The following is a 25065-nucleotide window of genomic DNA, read 5'->3' on the forward strand; positions in this document are numbered from 1 at the left end:
ACAAAAAACCTGAAAACTCCAGAATCATATTTTTTTTTGGTCGCCGCAACATTGCAATAAAATGCAGCAACAGGCAATCAAAACATCGTATCTACCCCAAAATGGTTTCAATAAAACCGTCAACTCGGTGTGCAAAAAATAAGCCCTCGCCTGGCCCCAGATCACAAAAAATGAAGACGCTACGGGTCTTGGAAAATGGTGACTTTTTTTTCTTACAAATTGTTTTTTTTGTTTCACACTTAAATAAAAAACAACCTATACAACAACCTATACATGCTTGGTATCTACAAACTCGTAATGACCTGGAGAATAATAATGGCAGGTCAGTTTTAGCATTTAGTGAACAAGGTTTTAAAAAAAACAACAATTGTGCAATTGCACTTTTTTTTGGGAATTTCACCACATTTGGACTCTTTTCCCCTTTTTCCAGTAAAATCAATGGTGTCATTCAAAAGTACAACTTGTACCATAAAAAACAAGCCCTCATACTGCTATATTGTCAGTAAAATAAAAAAAATGATGGCTCTGGGAAGAAGAGCAAAAAATTAAACCGGAAAATCGCAATGTGGTTAAGGGGTTAAAATGTAATATCTGCAAAGTAATGTCTATGCGCCTTTTTACTTTTATTTGTGTTAAATCCATTTGTGCAATTTGTGGGTACCCAGTGTACTGTACAAGACGCTTATTCAATAACTCCTCCATCCTTGGAAAGAGTCAGTGGACAGGCAGGTATACTATAGGTGTTGGAAATCAATCTATGGCTAGCCGATGTATAAAGCTGAAATGTATTTAAAGAGGTCCTGTCAGTTACCGTATTTTTCGGACTATAAGACGCACCTAGGTTTTTGAGGAGGAAAAAAAAATGTAAGCAAAAAATGTGGTCATGATGCCCTGTTAAGGGGGAGGGAGTCTGCTGCTGACACTGTTATCGGGGTAATGTCCCCCAATTCTGTTAATATCCACCATCCTGGTATATATGGCCCCCTCCTTCCTGTTATACGTGGCCCTCATCCCCATTCTGATATGCATGGCACCCCAATCCCCCATCCTGGTATGCATGGCACACTCATGCCTCTTCCAGTTATGCAGTTATGTATGGCCCCCTTCATCCCTGTTATGTATGGCCCCCTTCATCCCTGTTATGTATGGCCCCCTTCATCCCTTCATCCCTGTATGCTTGGCACCCCCTGATCCCCGTCCAGAAAAAAAGTAAACAATTATACTCGCCTCCTCCAGCCCTCTGTCCAGCTCTGTCCCGGAATAGTCACTGCATCCCTGCATGTATAGCCTCCTCATCCTTCATCCCTGTATGTATGGCCCCTCTCATGCCTCATCCCTGTATGTATGGCCCCTCTCATGCCTCATCCCTGTATGTATGGCCCCCCTCATCCTAGTATGCTTGGCACCCCCTGATCCCCGCCAGAAAAAACATAAACAATTATACTCGCCTCCTCCAGCCCTCTGTTCAGCTCTGTGCCGGAATAGTCACTGCTCCCCACGCCGGGGCTTGCGTGCGTGGGGAGCAGTGACCATTCAGTCTCCCTAATAGCGTGCACGCAGTAGCCGCAGCGCGGCTCCTGCTGCGCTCGACTGTCAGCGTGCCTGCTATTAAAGGCCATGAATATTCACCACACCCATGGAAGTGGTGAATAGTCATGGCCTTTAATAGCGGGCACGCTGACCGCCGAGCGCAGCAGGAGTCGTGCTGCGGTTACACCGTGTGCGCTATTAGGGAGACTGAATGGTCTGAACCCACGCATGCAGTCCCGGCGTGGGGAGCAATGACTATTCCGGCACAGAGCTGGACACAACACTGGAGGAGAGAGGAGGTGAGTATCAAAGTTTATTTTTTTTCTGTGCAGTGTGACTGGGATTGAAGGGGGCCCATGCATACATATTAAGGAAAATTCTTTAGTAGCGGGCACAGTGTAGGCTGCAGCAGGCGGCTGCTGCCTCCTGTGCACCGCTACTCCGCCTCTGTCGCACTCCGCCACTGTTGCTCCCCCCCGCTTCCACCACCACCCACAGCCACAGTATTTATGTATATCAGACTATAAGACACACACCCCAATTTCCCCCAACATTTTGGAGGAAAAAAGTGTGTCTTATAGTCCGAAAAATGCGGTACTTAAAAAATAAAGTTAAACATTTTTTAAAAATCCCAGAGCGCCCCTGATTCTGTTGCTGTTTTCCGATTTGCACTTCATCAGTTCCCAGTAATCAATCTTGTTGTTTTTTTTATGAACAAGACTTGTAGATCTAATGTGCTGTGTGAATGCTGCCAGCATTCACCAGTATTTCTGGTGCAAAAAACGGGGTTATCTGACCACATGTATGCGGCTGTCACCTGCCGACTAGACATGTATGAGTTCTGTCAATTCTCTTCTATTGAGATAAGCCAGGCATGTCTAGTCAGAATGTGACTAGAAGTATGCAAGTCGCTTACTTGAAGTCACGTGACCGCCCGTTCTCATTGGCAATACTTGTGAATCCTGACAGCGTGGAAGTCTGCTGAAAAATATAGTGACTGCAGAGTTTTGTCAGCAAAAAAGTATATCCGTTGAAGGGATATTTATACAGGTAAAGAATTGGCATGTATTGATAAGAACACTCATTGCTGATTAGCAGCCAATTTAGACATGTACACGACCACCCAGCAAAAAAGAAAAATTAATATGTCAGCATAAGAATCATCGTTCTCTGCAGCATATCACTCCGTGGAAACAGGTGATGTATACTGTCTTCCAAATTATTATGCAAATGCTATTTTTCTCTTGATTTTCCTAAATGGTCAATGCAAATGAGTTAGTGTAATGTTCAACTCCTCAACCGTTAAAATATAAATCTAATTTTATTGGACAAACTTCACAATGATTTTTTTTTTTCAAAACTAAAAAAAACTCAAAATGCACTGTTCCAAATTATTATGCACAACAGAGTTTCCAAACATTTTATAGGTTGTAAAGAACTTAACATAGTCATTTGTCGAATATGTGGCATTAACAGGTTACATTTACTGAAATCAAAAGCTGTTTCAAACAAAAACACCTTAACAGGCCAAGTTACATGATAACCATGATAACCTAGGACCCCTTCTTTGATATTACCTTCACAATTCTTGTATCCATTGAACTTGAGTTTTGGATAGTTTTTGCTTGAATTTCTTTGCAGGATGTCAGAATAGCCTCTCAGAGCTGTTGTTTTGGTGTGAATTGCCTCCCACTCGCATAGATCTTTTGATTGAGGTTACTCCAAAGGTCTTCAATAGGGTTGAGGTCAGGGTAGAATGGTGGCCACACTACAAGTTTCTCTTTTATGCCTATAGCAGCCAATGACTCAGATTATTCTTTTCAGCTTGAGATGGTGCATTGTCATGCATGCATATTATTTTGTTATGGATGACAGTTCTTTGTTCCATGGAATAATGTGATCAGTCAGAAGCTCTATATACTTTGCTGAGGTCATTTTCACACCTTCAGGGACCGTAAAGGGGCCAACCAGTTCTCTCCCCATGATTCCAGCCCGAAACATGACTGCCACCTCCTTGCTGACATTGTTGTCTTGTTTGGACATGGTGGCCATCCATCAACCATATGCAGCTTTATCCATGTGGACCAGCAAACTATTTTAAAATTAGTTTTCATGTATGACTGGGCCCACTACATCTGTTTCTTCTTGTGAGCACTGTTTAGGGGTCGCTGAATAGTCTTTTTATGCACAGCTGCAAGCCTCTGGGGGATCTTACACCTTGAGCTTTGCACCAGCAGCTTCAAATACCTGTTTGCTGCTTTGTAGTAGTATTTGTAATGGTATTAAGGGACTCGGTCAGCACAGAATGACTGTTCAAACGAGGTTCTGCTGCTTGGTGCTTCATGGCTGCGCCAATCATTTAAAAGCACCTTCCCACCTGCTTGTTTTCAATTTATCTCCATCCTCCTTTTCTTTGATGAAAACGAGCTGGTGAGAAGGTGTGTATAAAAATGATTGGCTACACTACAAAGCACCAAGTGCCTGTACTTGGTTTGAACAGTCATTCTGTGCTGACAGTCCCTTTAATCCAATGAATTTGTCTGGCAGAACCTTCTTCATTATGCCTTTATCTGCACAAACCCATCTGTGCTCCGTCAGCCACAAATCTCTTCACGGTTTGATCGCTTATGTTTTTGTGAAAACCTAATGTTTTCATTCCTTGTCCAAAGCATTGCATTATTTGATGCTTTTTGTCAGCAGAGATTTCCCCCCCCCCCTTCCCATATTGCTTGGAACATCCTTCTTAGGCCATGTACACACGTTGAGTATTTGGTGATTTATTTATTATTTTTTACCCCATTATTTGTAAGCTAAAACCAAGAAAGGGTGAAAAATTCAGAAGTGGTGACGTGTTTCAATTATACTTTTTCCTCTGATTGTTCCACTCCTGGTTTTGGCTTAAAAATACTGAGGTAAAAAAACTCACCAAATACTGAGTGTGTGCACGTGGCCTTGAGTAGTTTTCCTTTATTTGGGCTCACCTGGCAAATTAATTATCACAGATGTTTGAGATTCATTTCAGTGATTCAAAGAGCCCTGAGACACAATATCATCCATGAGTTTATTTGAAAAACAAAAAATGACATCTTTAAGCCACTTAAATGCAATTTGTGTATCAGTGCAGATACAAACTATTGTATTTTTTATTGTTCGCTTGTCATCAGTACTCATAATCCTGTTTAAACCAGTATCCGTTAACTTGTATAGTTGATCGGTGCCCGTTAATGGATTGAAATCGGCCTGTCTCTTTGACATGGAATTCCTGCTGAGTAGATGAAATTTGATAAAAATGCTTTCGGAACAATTATCTGATGTTTGGGGAGGGGTGGTTCCTTTTATTTGCTAATGCAGATGTTAGAAGTGTGGCGATCATACATGTTGAATTTTAACATAACCAAACCATTGTTTCCATAGTACTTGAGGTATCTGGCAGCAGCTTATTATTCTTCCTACTGAAAACGTGTGCACACTCAGTATAGCTTGGCAGCGTTCGATTATTCTCATCTGCCTCCCACTTGTTTTATATTTTTTTTTTTCTCTAGATGGGCTGTTCAGTCAGTACATCAGTCAACAGGAATACAAACCACAATGGAACCAAATCATTCCTAAAAGCATTAAAGGTAACAAACTTGTATAAGTAGTACAAATTATTATAAATTGCCTGCACTCAAGGAACCTGTTCACTTACTCTAGGTGTGCTTCAAGAAATAATCTTTGACATAAAGAATGTCTATTATTATTATTGTTAATGCATCTGATACTATTTTAATGCAGAATAAACCAATATCTATTTTGAGGGGAAAAAAACTAGAGATCTATCAGTTAAGCAGAGGTCATCTCCTGAGTTTTCCCATAATCTACTTGATAACCAAGTGATGGATCAGATTCAGTTACAGACAGAACGATGCGGGACAAAATCCCAAATCTTTTCACATGCTCTGTGATCCTAATGAATCCTTTCAGGGAACTGTATGAAAGACAGTCATTGAACAGAAAAAGCAACGCAGAGATTTTCGATCGTAAATTTTGTAATTCATTAGATTTTAGTTGCAATGCCTTTAAAACGGGCTTCTTTGTGGATTTTATTCAATTTTTTTCTTAAACATTTAATATGCCTTTTGTGGGAGAGTGGGATATTCTGTTTGTGTATTGATTTATTTTTTATGTGAAAAGAATTTTTTTAGGCCCCTAAAAATAAGTTTGTACATTGGAGCATAGCAACTTTATTTTCTTTAACATTTACATAGGATGTAGATGCACATAACTGGCCGTATACTAATAAAGGAACACTTGAGATGTTGACAGATTTGTTCCTGCCTCAGCTGTGAACTGTCCTGTTCACAGCTCTGGGGGAAACCTGACCCCATTTTATTGTAGCCCAGAGATCAAGTCATCTCTTCTGATGTGTTTTACAGACACCGATGTAAAGCCTCATTCAGACGTCCCTGCATTAGACATCTGAATGAAGCTTTACACTGACTGAAGAGCCATGTATCTAATCCCATCATGTGTGAGACTTTTCACTCAGCCATGTAACTAATCCCATAACGTGTAATACAGTGAGCATCAAAGCACCAACTAACCGAATTGGTGCTGCTATCTGTTCTATGTGACCCTCAGGATCCACATGTCGGTATCACTTTGTAGTCACCAACAATGTATCTCCCTACTGCAATTTCATTCTTTCTTATCCTTGTGCAGTAGGGAGAGGGAGGAGTGACATCACACACATGTAAGCAGAACCCCACCACCCCCACATTTACTGCAGTCATAGTGTGAGCTAGCAATATACTTGGTTTTCATGGCAAAATTCCGCAGCTGCCCCCTCCCTTAAATGTTGACAATATCAACATTTTTAAGTTTTTCATATTTTATACTATACATTTTTTTTTAAAGTAAACATTAATTTTTGTTTTTGAAATCTTGAAGGTAATTTGTCACATTTCCATTAACTAAACAAGCTTTGACTGTAAAGAATTGTATTGTATTGTTTAACCTGAGTAAAAATGTATTATAAACTTGACTAGCACCGAATATTTACCGTATATACTAGAGTATAAGCAGAGGTACCTAATTTTACCACAAAAAACTGGTATACCTTATTGGCTCGAGTATAAGCCTAGGGTGGGAAATGCAGCAGCTGCTGGTAAATGTCCCCATCCTGGTACTCATTGCTCCCTCATCCCCCAATCCTGGTATGTATGGCACCCCTCATCCCCCAATCCTGGTATGTATGGCACCTGTCACTGCACACATAAAAAATAGACACTTATACTCTCCTTCCTTCCTCACCTCTGTTCCAGCACTGCGTCCTGTTCTGCTGCTGCAGCAGCTCATGTCCGCATCTCAGCAGTGCATTCCAACGGAATTGCTATATACTCGAGTATATACCAGACTATAAGCCGAGGGGGGCTTCTTCAGCACAAAAAATGTGCTGAAAAACTCTACTTATACTCGAGTATATACGGTATATTTAATATACATATAAAAAATCCCTGTCACTACATGTCCTAAACGAATCTTTAGAAACCTATAGTTTAACCTATAAGTAACTACCGCCATACCATATAAATTCCTGATGATGGGGGATCACGCACAGAGGGGGGGCTTTAGTCCTTACATGAATGACTAGGAGACAGACAATGTGCACCATGTAAGGTGGACAACAAGTATGCAAAATAGGTGTGGGAAAAAGGTTATAATGAGGGATAGTGATGATTAGAAACACTGTTGCTCAATTATGCACAAAGATATACAGTAATACATAGAACGGAGGCTCTGTAATAATATAATTTAGAGACTTCCTTGCATTATTACTCTTAACAGTGAATATTGGGGAGACTTTTGTTTTTTACTACATATTACTGTATATCATTGTGTAGCATTGAGCAACAGTGTTTCTAATCAGCACTATCCATTTCTTCCATACCTGTCTTGCATACTTGTTGTCCATGTTATATGGTGAACATGGTCTCCTAGTCATTCATGTAAGGACTAAACCACCCCCCCACCCCACCCAATATGTGCATTATCCCCTATTGGGGTTTTATATGGTATGGTGGTAGTTACTTATTACTATAGTGTTTTTTTCTGACAGGCTAACACACACAGAGCCTTTCTACCAGCAGCTTCCTTCACATTTCACCTACCCTGTATCTACCCTGTGAGTGCTTCTGTATTTCATTAGTTCTAGTATCTTTAGAAACCTGCCAGCATGCATGTGTGAAAAATTATAGCTTGTCTTGTAAGTCATTTTTATGTAATTGTCAGCTTATTAAAGCACTAAAGGATTGTATAGACTGGCAGCATTGTAAATCATGCCAGTTACCAGAGTAATTTATAATCCTTCTAAATTACTGAACTCATTTGGATGTCATTTTGGTATATGGGCAAATGGATAGTCCAAAATACTCCTTAGGAAAGAATGTTGGTCTCAAAATGCACTCGGTACTTTTTTTTTTTTATTCTAAACTTTGTCACCTCCTTTAGGGGATGGAGATGACAGTCGTCCAGGAATGAGAGGAGGACATCAGATGGTCATTGATGTTCAATCTGGTAAATAGATTTTTTTTTTTTAACTTGATTTTGATTGGTGGTATACATGGGATAAATGTTTATTTGAAATGAGTCAACTCATGCTAGTCATTCAATATGTGTTATATGTCCTTCAGCAGAATATCTTTAAACATTTCAAACTTGACTGGGTCAAGCACTGTCCCTTTAAATTCATCTATTCGTTATGCTATATACATATATAACATGGTGTGTGCTTCATATATATATATATATATATATATATATATATATATATATATATATATATATATATATATATATATATATATATATTCAGTACAGACCAAAAGTTTGGACACGCCTTCCCATTTAAAGATTTTTCTGTATTTTCATGACTATGAAAATTGTACATTCACACTGAAGGCATCAAAACTATGAATTAACACATGTGGAATTATATACTTAACAAAAAAGTGTGAAACAACTGAAAATATGTCTTCTATTCTAGGTTCTTCAAAGTAGCCACCTTTTGCTTTGATGACTGCTTTGCACACTCTTGGCATTCTCTTGATGAGCTTCAAGAGGTAGTCACCGGAAATGTTTTTCACTTCACAGGTGTGCCCTGTCAGGTTTAATAAGTGGGATTTCTTGCCTTATAAATGGGGTTGGGACCATAAGTTGTGTTGTGCAGTAGTCAGGTGGATACACAGCTGATGGTCCTACTGAATAGACTGTTAGAATTTGTATTATGGCAAGAAAAAAGCAGCAAAGTAAAGAAAAACGAGTGGCCATCATTACTTTAAGAAATGAAGGTCAGTCAGTGCGAAAAATTGGGAAAACTTTGAAAGTGTCCCCAAGTGCAGTTGCAAAAACCATCAAGCGCTACAAAGAAACTGGCTCACATGAGGACCGCCCCAGAAAAGGAAGACCAAGAGTCATCTCTGCTTCTGAGGATAAGTTTATCCGAGTCACCAGCCTCAGAAATCGCAGGTTAACAGCAGCTCAGATTAGAGACCAGGTCAATGCCACACAGAGTTCTAGCAGCAGACACATCTCTACAACAACTGTTAAGAGACGACTTTGTGCAGCAGGTCTTCATGGTAAAATAGCTGCTAGGAAACCACGGCTAAGGACAGGCAACAAGCAGAAGAGACTTGTTTGGGCTAAAGAACACAAGGAATGGACATTAGACCAGTGGAAATCTGTGCTTTGGTCTAATGATCTTTGGTTCCAACCACCGTGTCTTTGTGCGACGCAGAAAAGGTGAACGGATGGACTCTACATGCCTGGTTCCCACCGTGAAGCATGGAGTAGGAGTTGTGATGGTGTGGGGGTGCTTTGCTGGTGACACTGTTGGGGATTTATTCAAAATTGAAGGCATACTGAACCAGCATGGCTACCACAGCATCTTGCAAAGCAGATGGAATAGCATGCCGCTGCGTTTAGTTGGACCATCATTTATTTTTCAACAGGACAATGACCCCAAACACACCTCCGGGCTGTGTAAGGGCTATTTGACCAAGAAGGAGAGTGATGGGGTGCTACGCCAGATGACCTAGCCTCCACAGTCAACAGACCTGAACCCAATTGAGATGATTTGGGGTGAGCTGGACCGCAGAGTGAAGGCAAAAGGGCCAACAAGTGCTAAGCATCTCTGGGAACTCCTTCAAGATTGTTGGAAGACCATTTCCGGTGACTACCTCTTGAAGCTCATCAAGAGAATGCCAAGAGTGTGCAAAGCAGTCATCAAAGCAAAAGGTGGCTACTTTGAAGAACCTAGAATATAAGACATATTTTCAGTTGTTTCACACTTTTTTGTTAAGTATATAATTCCACATGTGTTAATTCATAGTTTTGATGCCTTCAGTTTGAATGTACAATTTTCAAAGTCATGAAAATACAGAAAAATCTTTAAATGAGAAGGTGTGTCCAAACTTTTGGTATGTATGTATATATGTGTATATATATAATATATATATATATATATATATATGTATATGTATATATATATATATATATACTTTTTTGCATTGCTGTTTTATTTCTACACAAAGGGAGGAAAAATAAAGACAAAATAAGTTTTGTTTCTAGAACAATTTCAATTTAAACAATTTGATTTAAATTTAAAATTTCCCGGTTTTAAAAAGATAAGACCACACTGCCCTACAGACGCCATTGGTGTCCCGATACAGTGGTTTAACTATCAGCCCACAGTCAACAATGTACAAGCAAGAATCTTAGCAGAATATATATATATATATATAAAAAAAAGTTCTCTTTGAGTCTCAACTTGTTCTGCATTTCTTATCAGCATGGATAGACACTTATCAATTATATGTGAAAATGACCTTAGTGCAGTGATGACACTGCATTAATAATTACGGTCCACAATGGCATTGTAATTGCAGGCATCTCGGGGATCAAGAGCAGTTTTTATTTTTGCTTTGCCTAATGGAATTACAATAGGGCTTATCCTGATGGGTTAAACCCTTTTAAATCCAGTTCACGGTAATTCCTCATGAGGCATATTATAATTGGTATTTTATTGATGAGTAACTCTATGGAGTTCTGACTTTTTATATTTGAGTGTATTTACTTTGAAGTTCACTAGTCATAAGTCATTTTTATGTTATCTTGGCTTTGATAACTTGTATTTTTTTTTCCTGCTGCCGAGAATACTTTTCTGTATGAAATAGAGCACATTATTCCCTTTTTCATTCATTGTTTTCTGGAAAATATGGCTTTTGTGCCCACTCTTGTATTGTAGAATTGTAGTTTAACAAAACCCTCGTCATAGCTGCTGCTGGTGTTTTGGCTGCCAGCCCATCGGAAGCTCTTTCTGTTCCAAGTTTCCCTCATTTGAATGAAGTTGTTGTGATGGTCAGAGGGTTTGAGCTGTGAGAATTATGTACACAATGGGGCTTTCTTACTGTGAAGAGAACTTCCAGCTTTGAGCCCATCGGAAAGTGTAATTAGTTATTGAGCCTCAGTAACCATGTAAGTGCAGAACTCCTCGATTTCCTTCTGTCACTATTTGATTGCATGATCATGCACTGACTTTCACACAGTCATTCACCTGCTATTTAGCCATCTCATGCTTCAATTAGAAGGCTAAATTACTTCTCCATATGTTTGGATGGGATTTAATAGGAACAATTCTTCCATGTAGAAAACACCAGCTACTTCTAAAAATAGTGACTGCTTTATTGCTCAGTTTTCCCTATGCTGCACTGGCGTAGTTTCATCCTCAATCTGTCACTGGAGGGCTTTTGATTCCTTTCATCCAACATCATTGCTTTATAGGGGATCAGGGAATCTGTCACCAGATTTTTGCTTTCCACCTGAAAGCAGCATGATGTTGGGGCAGAATCCCTGATTCCAGTGATGTCTCCTTTATTGGGCTGCTGGTTGCAGTTTTGATTCAATCAGTTTTATCTGCTGCAAATCTGCTGAGCTCTGTATAACCCCGCCCACATCACTGGCAGATTTCTGCCTATGCACAGTACACACAGACAGCTGCCAATCAGTGGTGGGGATGGGGTTATACACAGCTCATGTATATAAATGACTACATGGCAGCATCTTTACTAGTCCTCTAGTGATAATCTCCTGATAAAAACAATGTTTTTTTTTTTTTCAAAACTACAGGAAACAGCTCTATGACACATCACTGGAATCCGGGTCTCTATCTTTACATTATGTTGTGCTCAGATTAGGTGGCAAAAACCTGGTGACAGATTCCACTTAAGGTCTCACACCCTTTTTTTTTCCCAGCATTTTAGACTAGGTTTACATACATACGTGTTCTCCATTGGGCACTGCATTGGGGTTTTCTTCGGAATCCCTGGAAAACCGTATTCCGGCATTAATGGAGCAATTCACTGAGGCATGCTGAGTAACTCTGGACACTGTCCGGCATGCACACCAGCAGTATTCATCTTTTTCAAACCTGCTCAAGAATGTTCTGATATCTGGAAAAGACAAACTGCCTCTTTTGTGCACTGTGGAGCATTCTGCTTTTCTGCTTAAGGCTATGTGCCCACGAAGCAGAATTGAAGCGGAAAATTTCCGCTTCATTTCTGCATGTTCTTGCCCGGAAAAACGCGTGCTGAATTTCACACGGCTTTTTCGCGCATTTTTTAAGCTTTTTGCACATGCGGATTTGCCCTGCGTTTTTCTAATGCATTGAGTAGGCAATTCCGCATGCGTAAACGCACAAATAATGGACATGCTGCTTAATTTTCTGTACATCAAAAACGCTGCGGAAAATTCCGCAGCATGGGCATTGAACTTGCGGATTGACATTGGGGACCATGGGGGACGGATTACCAAGCGTTTTACAAGCATTTACGCTGCGCAAATTCCGAAGCAAAAACGCTTGAAAAACGCATCGTGGGCACGCAGCCTTAAGGCTGTATTTGCACATCCAAGTCTATTTTTACATCCACCCGGCTATTGGGGGCATGCAAGGATCAAGCTTGTTGAACGTCTACATGACTGAGCCTTATGCCCCCTGAAATATACAGATATTTGGGTCGGCTACTTATCAGTGCTCTTCTTGTGGTAATAAAGATGCACGCGCTGCATCTATATGGTGTATGGTCAGTTCTATGCAGCTGCATCACATAATATACATATTTGGGGATGGCAGGAAACTCCTCCCAAAATGATATTTCATCATATAGGTTAGTTGTCATCAAAGTAACCTTTTAATTTTTTGAAGAACTTGTAAATATAATATAACGACATGTCACGTACAGGGTACGCCATATTCTAGCTCGCTGCTTTTGATGTGAGCTCACAAGCCAAACCCCCTGCATCTTTGCCAGCAGATGATGGCTGTAATTATCAACCATCATCTGCATGTAACAGCTGCAGTTGGAGTGACGCTCTGCCCGCGATGGTTAACCTGCCAAACAAGCTTTCACACAGCTCCACATCCCGAAAATTGCAAACGTTACAGCCTTTGGAAAATGGCTTCACAAGCAAATTATTTATCTTGCAGTTTTTCAGATTTTTTTTTTTCCCCATAAATTAAGTAAAGCAAAAGCTATACATTTTTTGTATCTCTGTAATCGTACTGATCTGTAGAATCATATTACCAGGTCACTTTTACCGTAAAATGAACACTGTAAATAAAAATCAAAACCGTGTGTGCCATTTTGCCACACTTGGAATTTTTTCCTGTTTTACAGTACAGCACGATAAAATAAATGATGGTGTCATTCAAGAGTACAACTCTGCCCCCCAAAAAACAATCCCTCCCACGGCTGTCATGGAAAAAAAAAAAAAATGATGGCTTATGTAATAAGGGGAGGAAATAATGAAAGCACAAAAAATTGCTCAGTCCTTATGTTGAAATGCTGGTGGATGCAGTTAAAGTTGTCCACTACTTGGACAACTCCTTGTCATACCCCACACTTGGCCCAGATAAAATAGCTTATACTCCTCTCCCGTGCTGGCGCCTTTCCTGTTGTGTCGGCACTCGCAGTCCCGGGGCTCCCGTGCTGTTGTTGTGACACGTGACCCCGGTGCCCAATCAGCGCTGGCGTCACTGGCCCCACCTTCGTACTAATTGAACATGAAGAGGACATCAGACATCAGCTGCAGCCTGGACTTCCTCTTCATGTTCAATTCAACAGAAGGTGGGGGACAGTGACGCCAGAGCTGATTGGGTGTCGGGCTCACGTGTCACAACAACAGCACGGGAGCCCTGGGAATGTAAGTGCCAACACAGGAGGTGAGTATAAGGTTTTTCATTTTATCGAGGCCAAACATTTAGATCAAGAAGAGGTTGTCCTAGTAGTAGACGACCCCTTTAAAAACTTTGTGTGTGTCTAATAGCAAAAAAATGTGATTGAGATATATATTTGGCGTGACTGCTCTTTGCCTTTTGTAACAGTGTATATATTGTACCGTTATAAAGACTAAGGATGGTCACACCAAATTTTGATTTAATTTACCTTTTGTCCTTTCACTTTGCCTTTTGTTATTGATAACAAGAAACAAATGTTTCTATTTTTTTAATACATTCTTACCTTGCAACATTTTTTCCACACCTGCCTAAAAGTTCAGCATGTGTAAACTTTTATAATGCGTTCTAAAACGATTGCCAATATTTTAACAATTTTGTTTCTCATGGAATAGAGACGGTATATTTATTTGGAGGCTGGGACGGCACACAGGATCTAGCAGACTTCTGGGCATATAGTGTGAGAGAGAATCAATGGATTTGTATATCTAGAGACACCGAGAAAGAGGCAAGTGACCACAATTTTCACAGTGGGATTGTTGTAAGTTTATGGATCCTAAAGTACTATCTCTCCCGGTGACTAATGTAGAGCAACTCTATGCCAATAACTGAGGACTGAGCTCCCCGTTTTTAGTCTCATCTCTCCAAAATGTATGGCTCATCAGATTTGCATACATAAATATTGTGAAAAAATATTTTTTTTTATTCTAACATTTGCTTTGATGGTCATGGTTATTTTGTCTTGACAAACAGTACTGAGTGAAAACCGCATCCATAAAGAGCAGCACATCCAGATTTTAATAACACTGCCTCTGTTGTGTTTTAGCCACGTTAATTGTTACCGTATTTTTCGGACTCTAAGACGCACCTAGGTTTTAGAGGAGGAAAATAGGAATAAAATTATTTAAGCAAAAAATGTGGTCATGATGCCCTGTTATAGGGGAGGGAGTCTGCTGCTGACACTGGTATTGGGGTAATGTCCCCCAATTCTGTTAATATCCTCCATCCTGGTATGTATGGCCCCTCCTTCCTGGTATTCGTGGCCCCCATCCCATCTTGGTATATGCGGCCCTCATCCCCATATGGGAATGCATGGCACCCCTTGATCCCCCATCCTGGTATTCATGGCACCCCTTTGATCTACCATCCTGCTATGCGTGGTACCCCTTGATCCCCCATCCTGGTATGCATGGCACCCCTTGATCCCCCATCCTGGTATGCATGACACCCCTTGATCCCCCATCCTGGTATGCATGACACCCCTTGATCACCCATCCTGGTATGCATGGCACCCCTTGATCACCCATCCTGGTATGCGTGGCCCACCTCATCCCCATCCTGGTATGCGTGGCACCCCTTGATCCCCCATCCTGGTATGCGTGGCACCCCTTGATCCCCCATCCTGGTATGCGTGGCACCCCTTGATCCCCCATCCTGGTATGCGTGGCACCCCTTGATCCCCCATCCCGGTATGCGTGGCACCCCTTGATCCCCCATCCCGGTATGCGTGGCACCCCTTGGTTCCCCCCATCCCGGTATGCGTGGCACCCCTTGGTTCCCCCCATCCCGGTATGCGTGGCACCCCTTGGTTCCCCCCATCCCGGTATGCGTGGCACCCCTTGGTTCCCCCCATCCCGGTATGCGTGGCACCCCTTGGTTCCCCCCATCCCGGTATGCGTGGCACCCCTTGGTTCCCCCCATCCCGGTATGCGTGGCACCCCTTGGTTCCCCCCATCCCGGTATGCGTGGCACCCCTTGGTTCCCCCCATCCCGGTATGCGTGGCACCCCTTGGTTCCCCCCATCCCGGTATGCGTGGCACCCCTTGGTTCCCCCCATCCCGGTATGCGTGGCACCCCTTGGTTCCCCCCATCCCGGTATGCGTGGCACCCCTTGGTTCCCCCCATCCCGGTATGCGTGGCACCCCTTGAGCCCCCATCCTCGTGCCCACAAAAAAAATAAACAATCATTCTCACCTCCTCTCTTCCAGCGCTGTCGCGCTCTGCTGCTGACACACTCACTGTGTGAGCTGCGCATGGCAGGGCACGCATGGCGTCTCTGCCATGCGCCCTCACACAGTGTGAGATCGCCACACTGTATCGCAGCGCGGCTCCTGCTGCCGCTCTGTGGTCAGTGTGCCTGCTATTAAAGACCATGGATATTCACTACAACTCATGGGAGAATCCAGAATCCAAAACAGAATCCATTTCTCAATCTCTAGCCTGCTATCTACTGATGATAAATATTCAGAAGTATGTCTGTTTGACAGAATAAGCTAGAACACGTTTTCCAGTATCTGTGTATAAGTTTGTAAATTCTTCAACTGTGATGTTTTCCCTTAGAATGGTCCCAGTGCCAGATCTTGTCACAAGATGTGCATTGACACTCAGCGGAGGCAGATTTATACTTTAGGCCGATATCTGGACTCATCTGTGCGAAACAGCAAGTCTTTGAAAAGTGACTTCTATCGTTATGACATTGACACTAACACGTGGTCCTTACTAAGTGAGGATACAGCTGCTGATGGTGGGCCTAAGCTGGTATTCGATCACCAGGTATGTAACAGTGTGGGTTTGTATGTTGTCTCAGTGTTGGTGTGTTCCCTGTGACATCGCATTGTCATTATCGGTAACATCCACATCTTGTATGTTTGTAGATGTGTATGGATTCAGAAAAGCACATGATCTACACCTTTGGAGGGCGAATACTTACATGCAATGGTAATGTGGATGACAGCAGAGCCAGTGAACCCCAGTTTAGTGGACTTTTTGCTTTTGACTGTCATAGTCATACCTGGAAGCTTCTGCGAGAAGACTCTTGCAATGCTGGACCTGAGGATATACAGTCCAGGATAGGCCACTGCATGCTCTTCCACTCGGTATGTTGATTTTTTTTGTTTTTTCGTTTTAGAAATCAACCTAATCTTGTGTCAATTATATTTTACAAGGTAATTGAGTTTTATGCTACCAAATACTTGAGCTAATAATTATCACATTGCAGAAAAATCGCTGCTTGTATGTGTTTGGTGGACAAAGATCAAAGACCTATTTGAATGACTTCTTCAGCTACGATGTTGATGGTGACCATGTGGAAATTATATCCGATGGCACAAAGAAGGATTCTGGTATGGGTAAGTCCACTGTTAACTGAACAAGAAAAGGAACTTTTTGGTATTCCTAATGCAATGTCTCACAAGGCTGTGTGTACCAGGAGCTTCCACAAGCATGCTCTGCCACCTGCAGTTTAGAAGCAGAACTAACAATACATTTCTTATAGAGATAGTAAGAGTGGAATTGTTGGTGGATTGTTTTTCTATAAGTCTCCAAGTATCCAGAGGTTTTGTTTTTTTAACTCCTTCCCACCGCAGCCAACTTATTTGTTTTTGCTCTTTCACTCTTTCACTTTTATTCCGTACACTTTTCTGCCAAAATAGTTTTTTTTTTTTTGCAGAACAGGTGTTGAATGAAGCCATTTATTATACCATGGAATGTACTTGAAATAAGGGAAAATAAATTGGAGTGGGAAAGTCGCCCAAATAATGCAATTTGGGTTTTGTTTTTGCACCATTCACGGTGTAGTAAAAATGACCTGGCAACTTGATTCTTCTGGTCAGTACGACTACGGCAATAACAAACTTGTATAATAACTTTTTAGCTTTATTTTTTTGTTTAAAAAAAAAATCTTAAATTTTGTTAAAATGAAAAAAAAAAAATGTTGCTATATGTGCCGTAGCCAATGGCAATTCTGGCATTTTTATCGAATTTATTTTTGCTTTTTAGCGATTACCTTATTGGTTAAAATATAAATTATATAATCAGACTTTTACAGATGCAACTATGCCGATTTTTTTTTTTATTTGAATGGGGTTCCGTTTAGATTTTTAGATTTCTATAGTATATCTAGATTTTGAAAACATTGTTTGTTTTTTTTGTTCTCTCTTGGAACTTGAACCTGCAGTCATCTAATCACTTGTTTTATATACTGCAATGTAACTATTGCAGTTGCTTGCTAATATGATCGTCCCTATGGCTATGCTTCAAAGGAGTACCAACACAGCAGCCATATCTTCAGCGGTCCCAGCTGCCATGGTAATCCATCTGCAACCCTCAATTGGCTCAGAAATTGGTACAGTTATATGAAAAAGTTTGGGCACCCCTATTAATCTTAAGCTTAATGTTTTATAAAAATTGGTGTTTTTGCAACAGCTATTTCAGTTTGATATATGTAATAACTGTTGGACACAGTAATGTTTCTGCCTTGAAATGAGGTTTATTGTACTAACAGAAAATGTGCAATCTGCATTCAAACAAAATTTGACAGGTGCATAAGTATGGGCACCTCACCAGAAAAGTGACATTAATATTTAGTAGATCCTCCTTTTGCAAAAATAACAGCTTCTAGTCGCTTCCTGTAGCTTTTAATGAGTTCCTGGGTCCTGGATGAAGGTATTTTTGACCATTACTCTTTACAAAACAATTCCAGTTCAGTTAAGTTTGATGGTTGCCGAGCATGGACAGCCTTCTTCAAATGATCCCACAGATGTTCAATGATATTCAGGTCTGGGGACTGGGATGGCCATTCCAGAACATTGTAATTGTTCCTCTGCATGAATGCCTGAGTAGATTTGGAGCGGTGTTTTGGATCATTGTCTTGCTGAAAGATCCATCCCCTGCGTAACTTCAACTTTATCACTGATTCTTGAACATTATTGTCAAGAATCTGCTGATACTGAGTTGAATCCATGCGTCCCTCAACTTTAACAAGATTCCCGGTGCCGGCATTGGCCACACAGCCCCAAAGCATGATGGAACCTCCACCAAATTTTACTGTGGGTAGCAAGTGTTTTTCTTGGAATGCTGTGTTTTTTTGCCGCCATGCATAACACCTTTTTGTATGACCAAACAACTCAATATTGGTTTCATCAGTCCACAGGACCTTCTTCCAAAAAGAAATTGGCTTCCCCAAATGTGCTTTTGCATACCTCAGCCGACTGTTTGTGGCGTGCTTGCAGAAACGGCTTCTTTCGCATCACTCTCCCATACAGCTTCTCCTTGTGCAAAGTGCGTTGTATAGATGACCGATGCACAGTGACACCATCTGCAGCAAGTTGATGCTGCAGCTCTCTGGAGGTGGTCTGAGGATTGTCCTTGACTGATCTCACCATTCTTCTTCTCTGCCTTTCTGATGTTTTTCTTGGCCTGCCACTTCTGGCCTTAACGAGAACTGTCCCTGTGTTCTTCCATTTCCTTACTATGTTCCTCTCAGTGGAAACTGACAGGTTAAATCTCTGAGACAGCTTTTTGTATCGTTCCCCTGAACAACTATGTTGAATAATCTTTGTTTTCAGATCATTTGACAGTTGTTTTGAGGAGCCCATGATGCCACTCTACAGAGGAGATTCAAACAGGAGAACAACTTGCAAGTGGCCACTTTAAGTAGCTTTTCTCATGATTGCATACACCTGGCTATGAAGTTCAAAGCTCAATGAGGTTACAAAACCAAAAAAAGTGCTTTAGTAAGTCAGTAAAAAGTAGGTAGGAGTATTTAAAACAAGAAAATGATAAGGGTGCCCATACTTATGCACCTGTCAAATTTTGTTTGAATGCAGATTGCACATTTTCTGTTAGTACAATAAACCTCATTTCAAGGCAGAAACATTACTGTGTCCAACAGTTATTACATATATCAAACTGAAATAGCTGTTGCAAAAACACCAATTTTTATAAAACATTAAGCTTAAGATTAATAGGGGTGCCCAAACTTTTTCATATAACTGTATTTAAAGGGGATATCCGGGACCATCAGTCAAAGACCGCTCCTGTCGGCACTTCAGCTGCTTCTGCTGACGTCACATCAACAGATGTGAAGGTGGCTTCTTTTCCGTCTCGCTATGTTGACAGGGCGTTACTGCCGATGTCATGCTGATTGACAGCTGGCTCCCCACTAAGTAGTTGGGGGAGCCAGATGTCAATCAGCAGTCACCCCCTTCACCTAGCAGCCCAGAAGAACTGCTCTATTGACAGGGAGCAGCTGAATCGCCGTCAGGAGTAGTCTGTGACAGCTATGTGCCAGCGAAAAACTGCGCCGACCACAACAGCCAGGTAGGTAGCAACTACCTGTCTGTTAGGCCAATTTTGGCCAATTTTTTTTATCTATACAAGTCGAGGATATCCCCTTTTAAGGTGTTATCAACAGCTATTGGGGCTTTGTTCCTATTTGTTTCTGTTACTGGCAGATGTTGGCTGTATGACACAGCTAGCATCTATCAGGTATGGTGCAGGCTCAGCTATTGAGCCCATACCATAATCTCGTACCTCACATACACTGTACATGTATACCAGATGTTAGGAAGGGGTTAACCTTTTCTGTCCTATCCATAAACTGTAAATTCATTCTGTCCACAAACTTCCTTAAGAATTAAAGGGGTTATCCGAGCTAGGCCTGTGCTACACCTCAACCTTTTGACTTTCCTGTTGCAATATGAGCCCATTTACTTGTATTTTGCTGTGATGTAAGCACCAACGTACAGTATTTCTTTGGCTGTGGGGAAAGCAGTGTTAACACTGCGCTGGATCAGAAGGTGAGTATATATGGTGTTACTATTGCCAGTAGTTGTGTGTAATTCAAGAAATAAGACTTTTAAAATGTAGAGGTCACAATTCTGGTGAATGAGCCCCACAAGAGGTTTTCTAGTAATCCCATTGTTCATTTTACTATTTTCTCAGTGCCAATGACTGGCTTCACTCAGAGAGCTACCATTGACCCAGAGTTGAATGAAATCCATGTTTTGTCGGGACTAAGTAAAGATAAAGAAAAGCGAGAAGAGAATGTCAGAAATTCCTTCTGGATTTATGATATTGTTCGAAATAGCTGGTAGGTAACAGGCCTTGCTTATTTTGTATTTAAACTTTAAAATGATACAGCTAGTTACACATGAGCCACTGATCTCCGTGATTGACTGCAGTGGTGATGTGATGTCACCACTACAGCCATATCTGAGACAGGTTGTGGCTCAGAGCTTGCGCTAGAGCAGAGGAGGGCGAGTATTATCTGGCTTTATTTTATATTTCTGGAGTATTTTGGATTCCACTTTTCTAAAAGTGGCAAATCCCTTTAAATGTGTTCCCATTGTTATTATATGACACAGCTGTATGGGTGTGTAAGGAGTGAGCCGACTGCTTATTTCATAGGTGGACATCTGTCGATGTATCGGCCATGATGGAAGGCAGCTAACTTGGCCTTTGTAATAAGCAGTCAGACAGATGGAAATGGTTCTGCTGGGACCTGAGAGTGTTGGTGAAACCGAGGTGTCGATAAGAGCTTTGCCACTGCGTGTTCACTTAACTACATTGCCCCAAGAACCCATGTAAAATATTATTTTTATGAATACTGTCTATACAATCTTTTTAAGCTACTGGTAAAAGGGATTGCTCATTAAAAAAAATAGGACTTTATACCATTAAAAGGACTGCTTTTTATAGGTCTTGTGTCTATAAGAACGATCAGGCATCAAAAGAAAATCCAAATAAAAGTCTTCAGGAAGAGGAGCCCTGTCCAAGATTTGCACACCAATTGGTTTATGATGAGCTGCATAAGGTAGGTCTCTCTATGGTGAACAGTATAAATTACTGAACTATATTTCTTGTCATCTAGCTTTTTTTAATATTTTTAGCAATATTTTTAAAAAAAAAACTTTCCACACTGGCACTACTTACTAAGCAATAAGTATTCTCATTATGAGCTGCAGGCAGTAGCCGCATCATTTTCATTGTGCTGACAGTGTGTGAACAGCTACTGTGCCCATGCAGTTAGGAGCAGGGTAACTGCTCCACAGTTTATTTTTTTGAAATGCATGTATTTTATTTTTTTTTACCATTTACATTCTTCAAGCCTGTGTGTTGTACTGTCTATTGCTTGATGCAGAATGAGTTTGCTGAGAATCTGTCAGTAAGTGAGCTTATTCTGCGGTCTGATGGGAGCGCTTTACTCTTATGTTTTTCTCCTGAGCTCTTCTTAGCTGATTTTTGACCTAAGACCACAATAAAATTAAATGTGCAAGGGAGCCAAGACCCTGTGAAAGTCAAACTTTGCAACATTATTAAACCCCCTTCATCCCGAGCCCGTTTTCACTTTCATGACCAGGCCAAATTTTACAATTCTGACCATTGTCACTTAATGAGGTAATAACTCTGCAACGCTTCAACGGATCTCATGGATTCTGAGATTGTTTTTTTCATGACACATTGTACTTCATGTTAGTGGTAAATTTTGTTCAATATGATTTGCGTTTAGGAAAATTATTGAAAATTTTGACAGTGAAAATGTTACAATTTTCATACTTTCAATTTTTTGCCCTTAACCCCTTCACGACCGCCAATTGTAAATGTTTCTCTATGGTTGACGGTCTTGCAGCGCACGGGAAAGCCAGTCATGTTAGCGCTGGGATTCCGGTGCAGAGTGATGGCTCTGACGTGCGACATCAGCAGAACCTAATTGGCCCAAAAGTGATCGCAGCATTTAGAAGTTTGTGAGAGGGCTCCTTCTTTCACCCCTCCAGCACCCCTGTGACGTGATCACTGCGGAACTGAGGGTTGTCATGGCAGTCGGTCACATGATGACCTCTGGGTCTTCCAGCTGTGTTGGCCTGTTGGACCCAGACAGCAGCAGAGTCTAACAGGCATCCTGTCCGTGTAAAGCTGACAGGTCTCATGCATTGCAATGCAGAAATTCAAGTCTAAGTCGCATAGAGCAGACTGAAAGAAAAAGAAAATTACTTTTTTTTTTAAGTTTTTTACTTTATTTACGGAATTCCCGCAGCATAAACGCTTGGGAAGCGATTGGTAATCCGCCCCCCATTGTCCCCAATGACAAGCCACACTTTCAATGCCCATGTTGCGGATTTTTCCGCAGCGTTTATGCTGCGCTCAAAAATCCGCAGCATGTCCATTAATTTTGCGGACACGCAGCGTAATCGCCGCCATTGACTTGCATTGGACCGCGTGACATCCGCATCACTGCATTTGCACATGCGGATATCACACGGTTCAATGTGCGGATGGTACCCAAGTCTGGAGGAGAGAAGATTCTCATCCAGACCTGGGTACCATAGAAACTGTAAAAAAAAGAATTTAAAATAAAAAATAAAGTTTATACTCGCCTTCTGATGTCTTCCCGGTGTTTTGTCTGCTCCGTCCGGTGTCTTGCAATGTTCGCGTTGATGTGAAGGACCTGCCATGACGTCACTGAGTCATGTGACCCATCACATGGCTCAATGACGTCACCGCAGGTCCTTCACACCCCCACCCCCCCACCCCCAAGCAGTGCAAGACACCGGACGGAGCAGACAAAACACCGGGAAGACATCAGAAGGTGAGTATAAACTTTATTTTTTTTTATTTTTCACCATTCTTATTCTTTTTTTTTTTTAACTAACTTGGTCACACTACTATAAATCCTTGCCGGTTGCATGGATTTATATAGTGTGAACAAGTTGTCAAGCACTTTTCCAAGTGATGCAAAAATCGCTTGGAAAAGCGCTTGATAACCCGCATGCAGAAATGCATGTGAAGAACGCTTGACAAACGCTTCTACCTGGTGGGAAAACCGCATTTAAAATCCGCATGCGTTTTTCCTGCCAGGGAGAAGCGTAAAAAATATGCAGCATTTCTGCATCGTGGGCAAATAGCCTCAAACTATATTACAAAAAAAATTCACCAAATAAAAAAAAAATTGAACAATATTAAACCAATAAATACATATATTTATGTAAAAACAAAAATAAACAAAGTGCACATATTGGGTATCGCCGCGTCCGGAACAACCCGATCTATAAAACTGTCACTAGTTCACCCCTTCAGTGTACGCTGTGAGAAAAAAAAAAAAAAAAGTGGCAAAAAAATGCTTTATCATCATACCGCCAAACAAAGTGGAGTAAAACGCGACCAAAAAGACAAATGTAAATATGAATGGTATCTCAAAAAACGTCATCTTGTCTTGCAAAAAAGCCGTCATACAGCTCAATCAGTGGAAAAACAAGTTTTACCTCTCAGAATACAGCGATTCAAAAACGATATTTTTTTTCTATAAAATAGTTTGTGTAAAAGCGGCAAAACATAAAAAAAGGATAAAAATTTTGGTATTCTAATCGTACTGACCCGAAGAATACAGCTGTCTTATCACATTACCACACCATTAACGGCATTCAAAACACCCGCAAAAAAGCAAATCCTGAATTGCTGTTTTTTTTCTTCATTCTGCCTCTCAACAATCTGCATAGAAAGCGATCAAAAATGTCATGTGCCAGAAAATGGTATAAAAAAAAGTCAACTCGTCCCTCAAAAAACAAGCCCAGATATGACTATCGGCAGAAATATAGAAAAATTATAGCTTCCAAAATATGGCGATGCAAAAACTTGTTTGTGGTAAAAATGTGATTATTTTTAATGAAACTGAAGTGCAAAACTGATTTTTAGCCCCAAATACATGAATTTTTAAGAGAAAAATTCTCCTAGAAGTCCCACAAAAATGATACATTTTTAGTTAGTCATAACTATAGCAACTGGTACAATAAATGTACCATACGCTGATTGATTTAGTAAAATAATGAAAACTGCAGCAGAATTTACATTTTTATTCTGGATTTTTGTAAACCTACATGAACATTTTTGTTTAATTTCTGATATTTTTTTTACCATACTAATACAAATTGTCATGGAAAACGCTCTAAGTATAATTCAGTAAGGGGCAAACAAAAGTAAATTATGGCCTTCGGAATGCCAAACGGAGGGAAAAAAAATGTTTGTGTCCTGAAAGGGGTTGTTCAGCAAAATGTAAAATTCAGTGACTTGGTATATTAAAAATAACATGCTAAACTACTGTATACGCTCCTTCCGGCAGTTACTGGGACCTGTGGTTTGGCTGGTGTGTACAGGTGTCTTCATCAGCACATTGCCGATGTCACATTGCTGAAGTCACCTGACCATGGCAGCCAATAACAGATCCCGGTGGTCCTGCTGCCGCTTTGAACGGTGACTACTTCCTTCCTGTGTAGACGCAGACCAAAGAGTGGCCTTCTATGGGTGCCGGTAGGAGAATGTAGATCTGTGATGGTAATCATGGATCCTGTGTACACAGATGCCATTACATCCGAATGAACGGAGTATAAATTAACGTTTTAAACAGTGCATTCTACAAGTTGACCTGTCTTTCCTCCTCATTTAAACCCTCTATGAAACAGCACTGATAAGTTGTTGGTTCATTTTTTCCTGTT

At 40.9% G+C, this 25065-nt stretch overlaps 1 protein-coding gene across 2 annotated transcripts in view; it reads left to right on the top strand.

Moving 5' to 3' along the window:
- The window catches only part of MKLN1 (muskelin 1), a 59369-nt gene that overhangs the window by 23222 nt on the left and 11082 nt on the right, over nt 1-25065 (top strand). Inside the window, exons 7-14 of one of the 2 annotated variants that reach the window (XM_073652477.1) lie at nt 5073-5150; nt 8020-8085; nt 14194-14306; nt 16139-16351; nt 16453-16674; nt 16797-16926; nt 20522-20669; nt 21278-21392. In XM_073652477.1, coding sequence (XP_073508578.1) covers nt 5073-5150; nt 8020-8085; nt 14194-14306; nt 16139-16351; nt 16453-16674; nt 16797-16926; nt 20522-20669; nt 21278-21392 — 1085 coding nt within the window. The remainder of the gene's footprint in view (nt 1-5072; nt 5151-8019; nt 8086-14193; nt 14307-16138; nt 16352-16452; nt 16675-16796; nt 16927-20521; nt 20670-21277; nt 21393-25065) is intronic. The other variant, XM_073652478.1, reaches the window with a different exon arrangement.

Source organism: Phyllobates terribilis, unplaced genomic scaffold (assembly GCF_046119375.1).
Source record: "Phyllobates terribilis strain yellow unplaced genomic scaffold, ASM4611937v1 Scaffold_11__3_contigs__length_659146591, whole genome shotgun sequence".
Taxonomy (NCBI): domain Eukaryota; kingdom Metazoa; phylum Chordata; class Amphibia; order Anura; family Dendrobatidae; genus Phyllobates; species Phyllobates terribilis.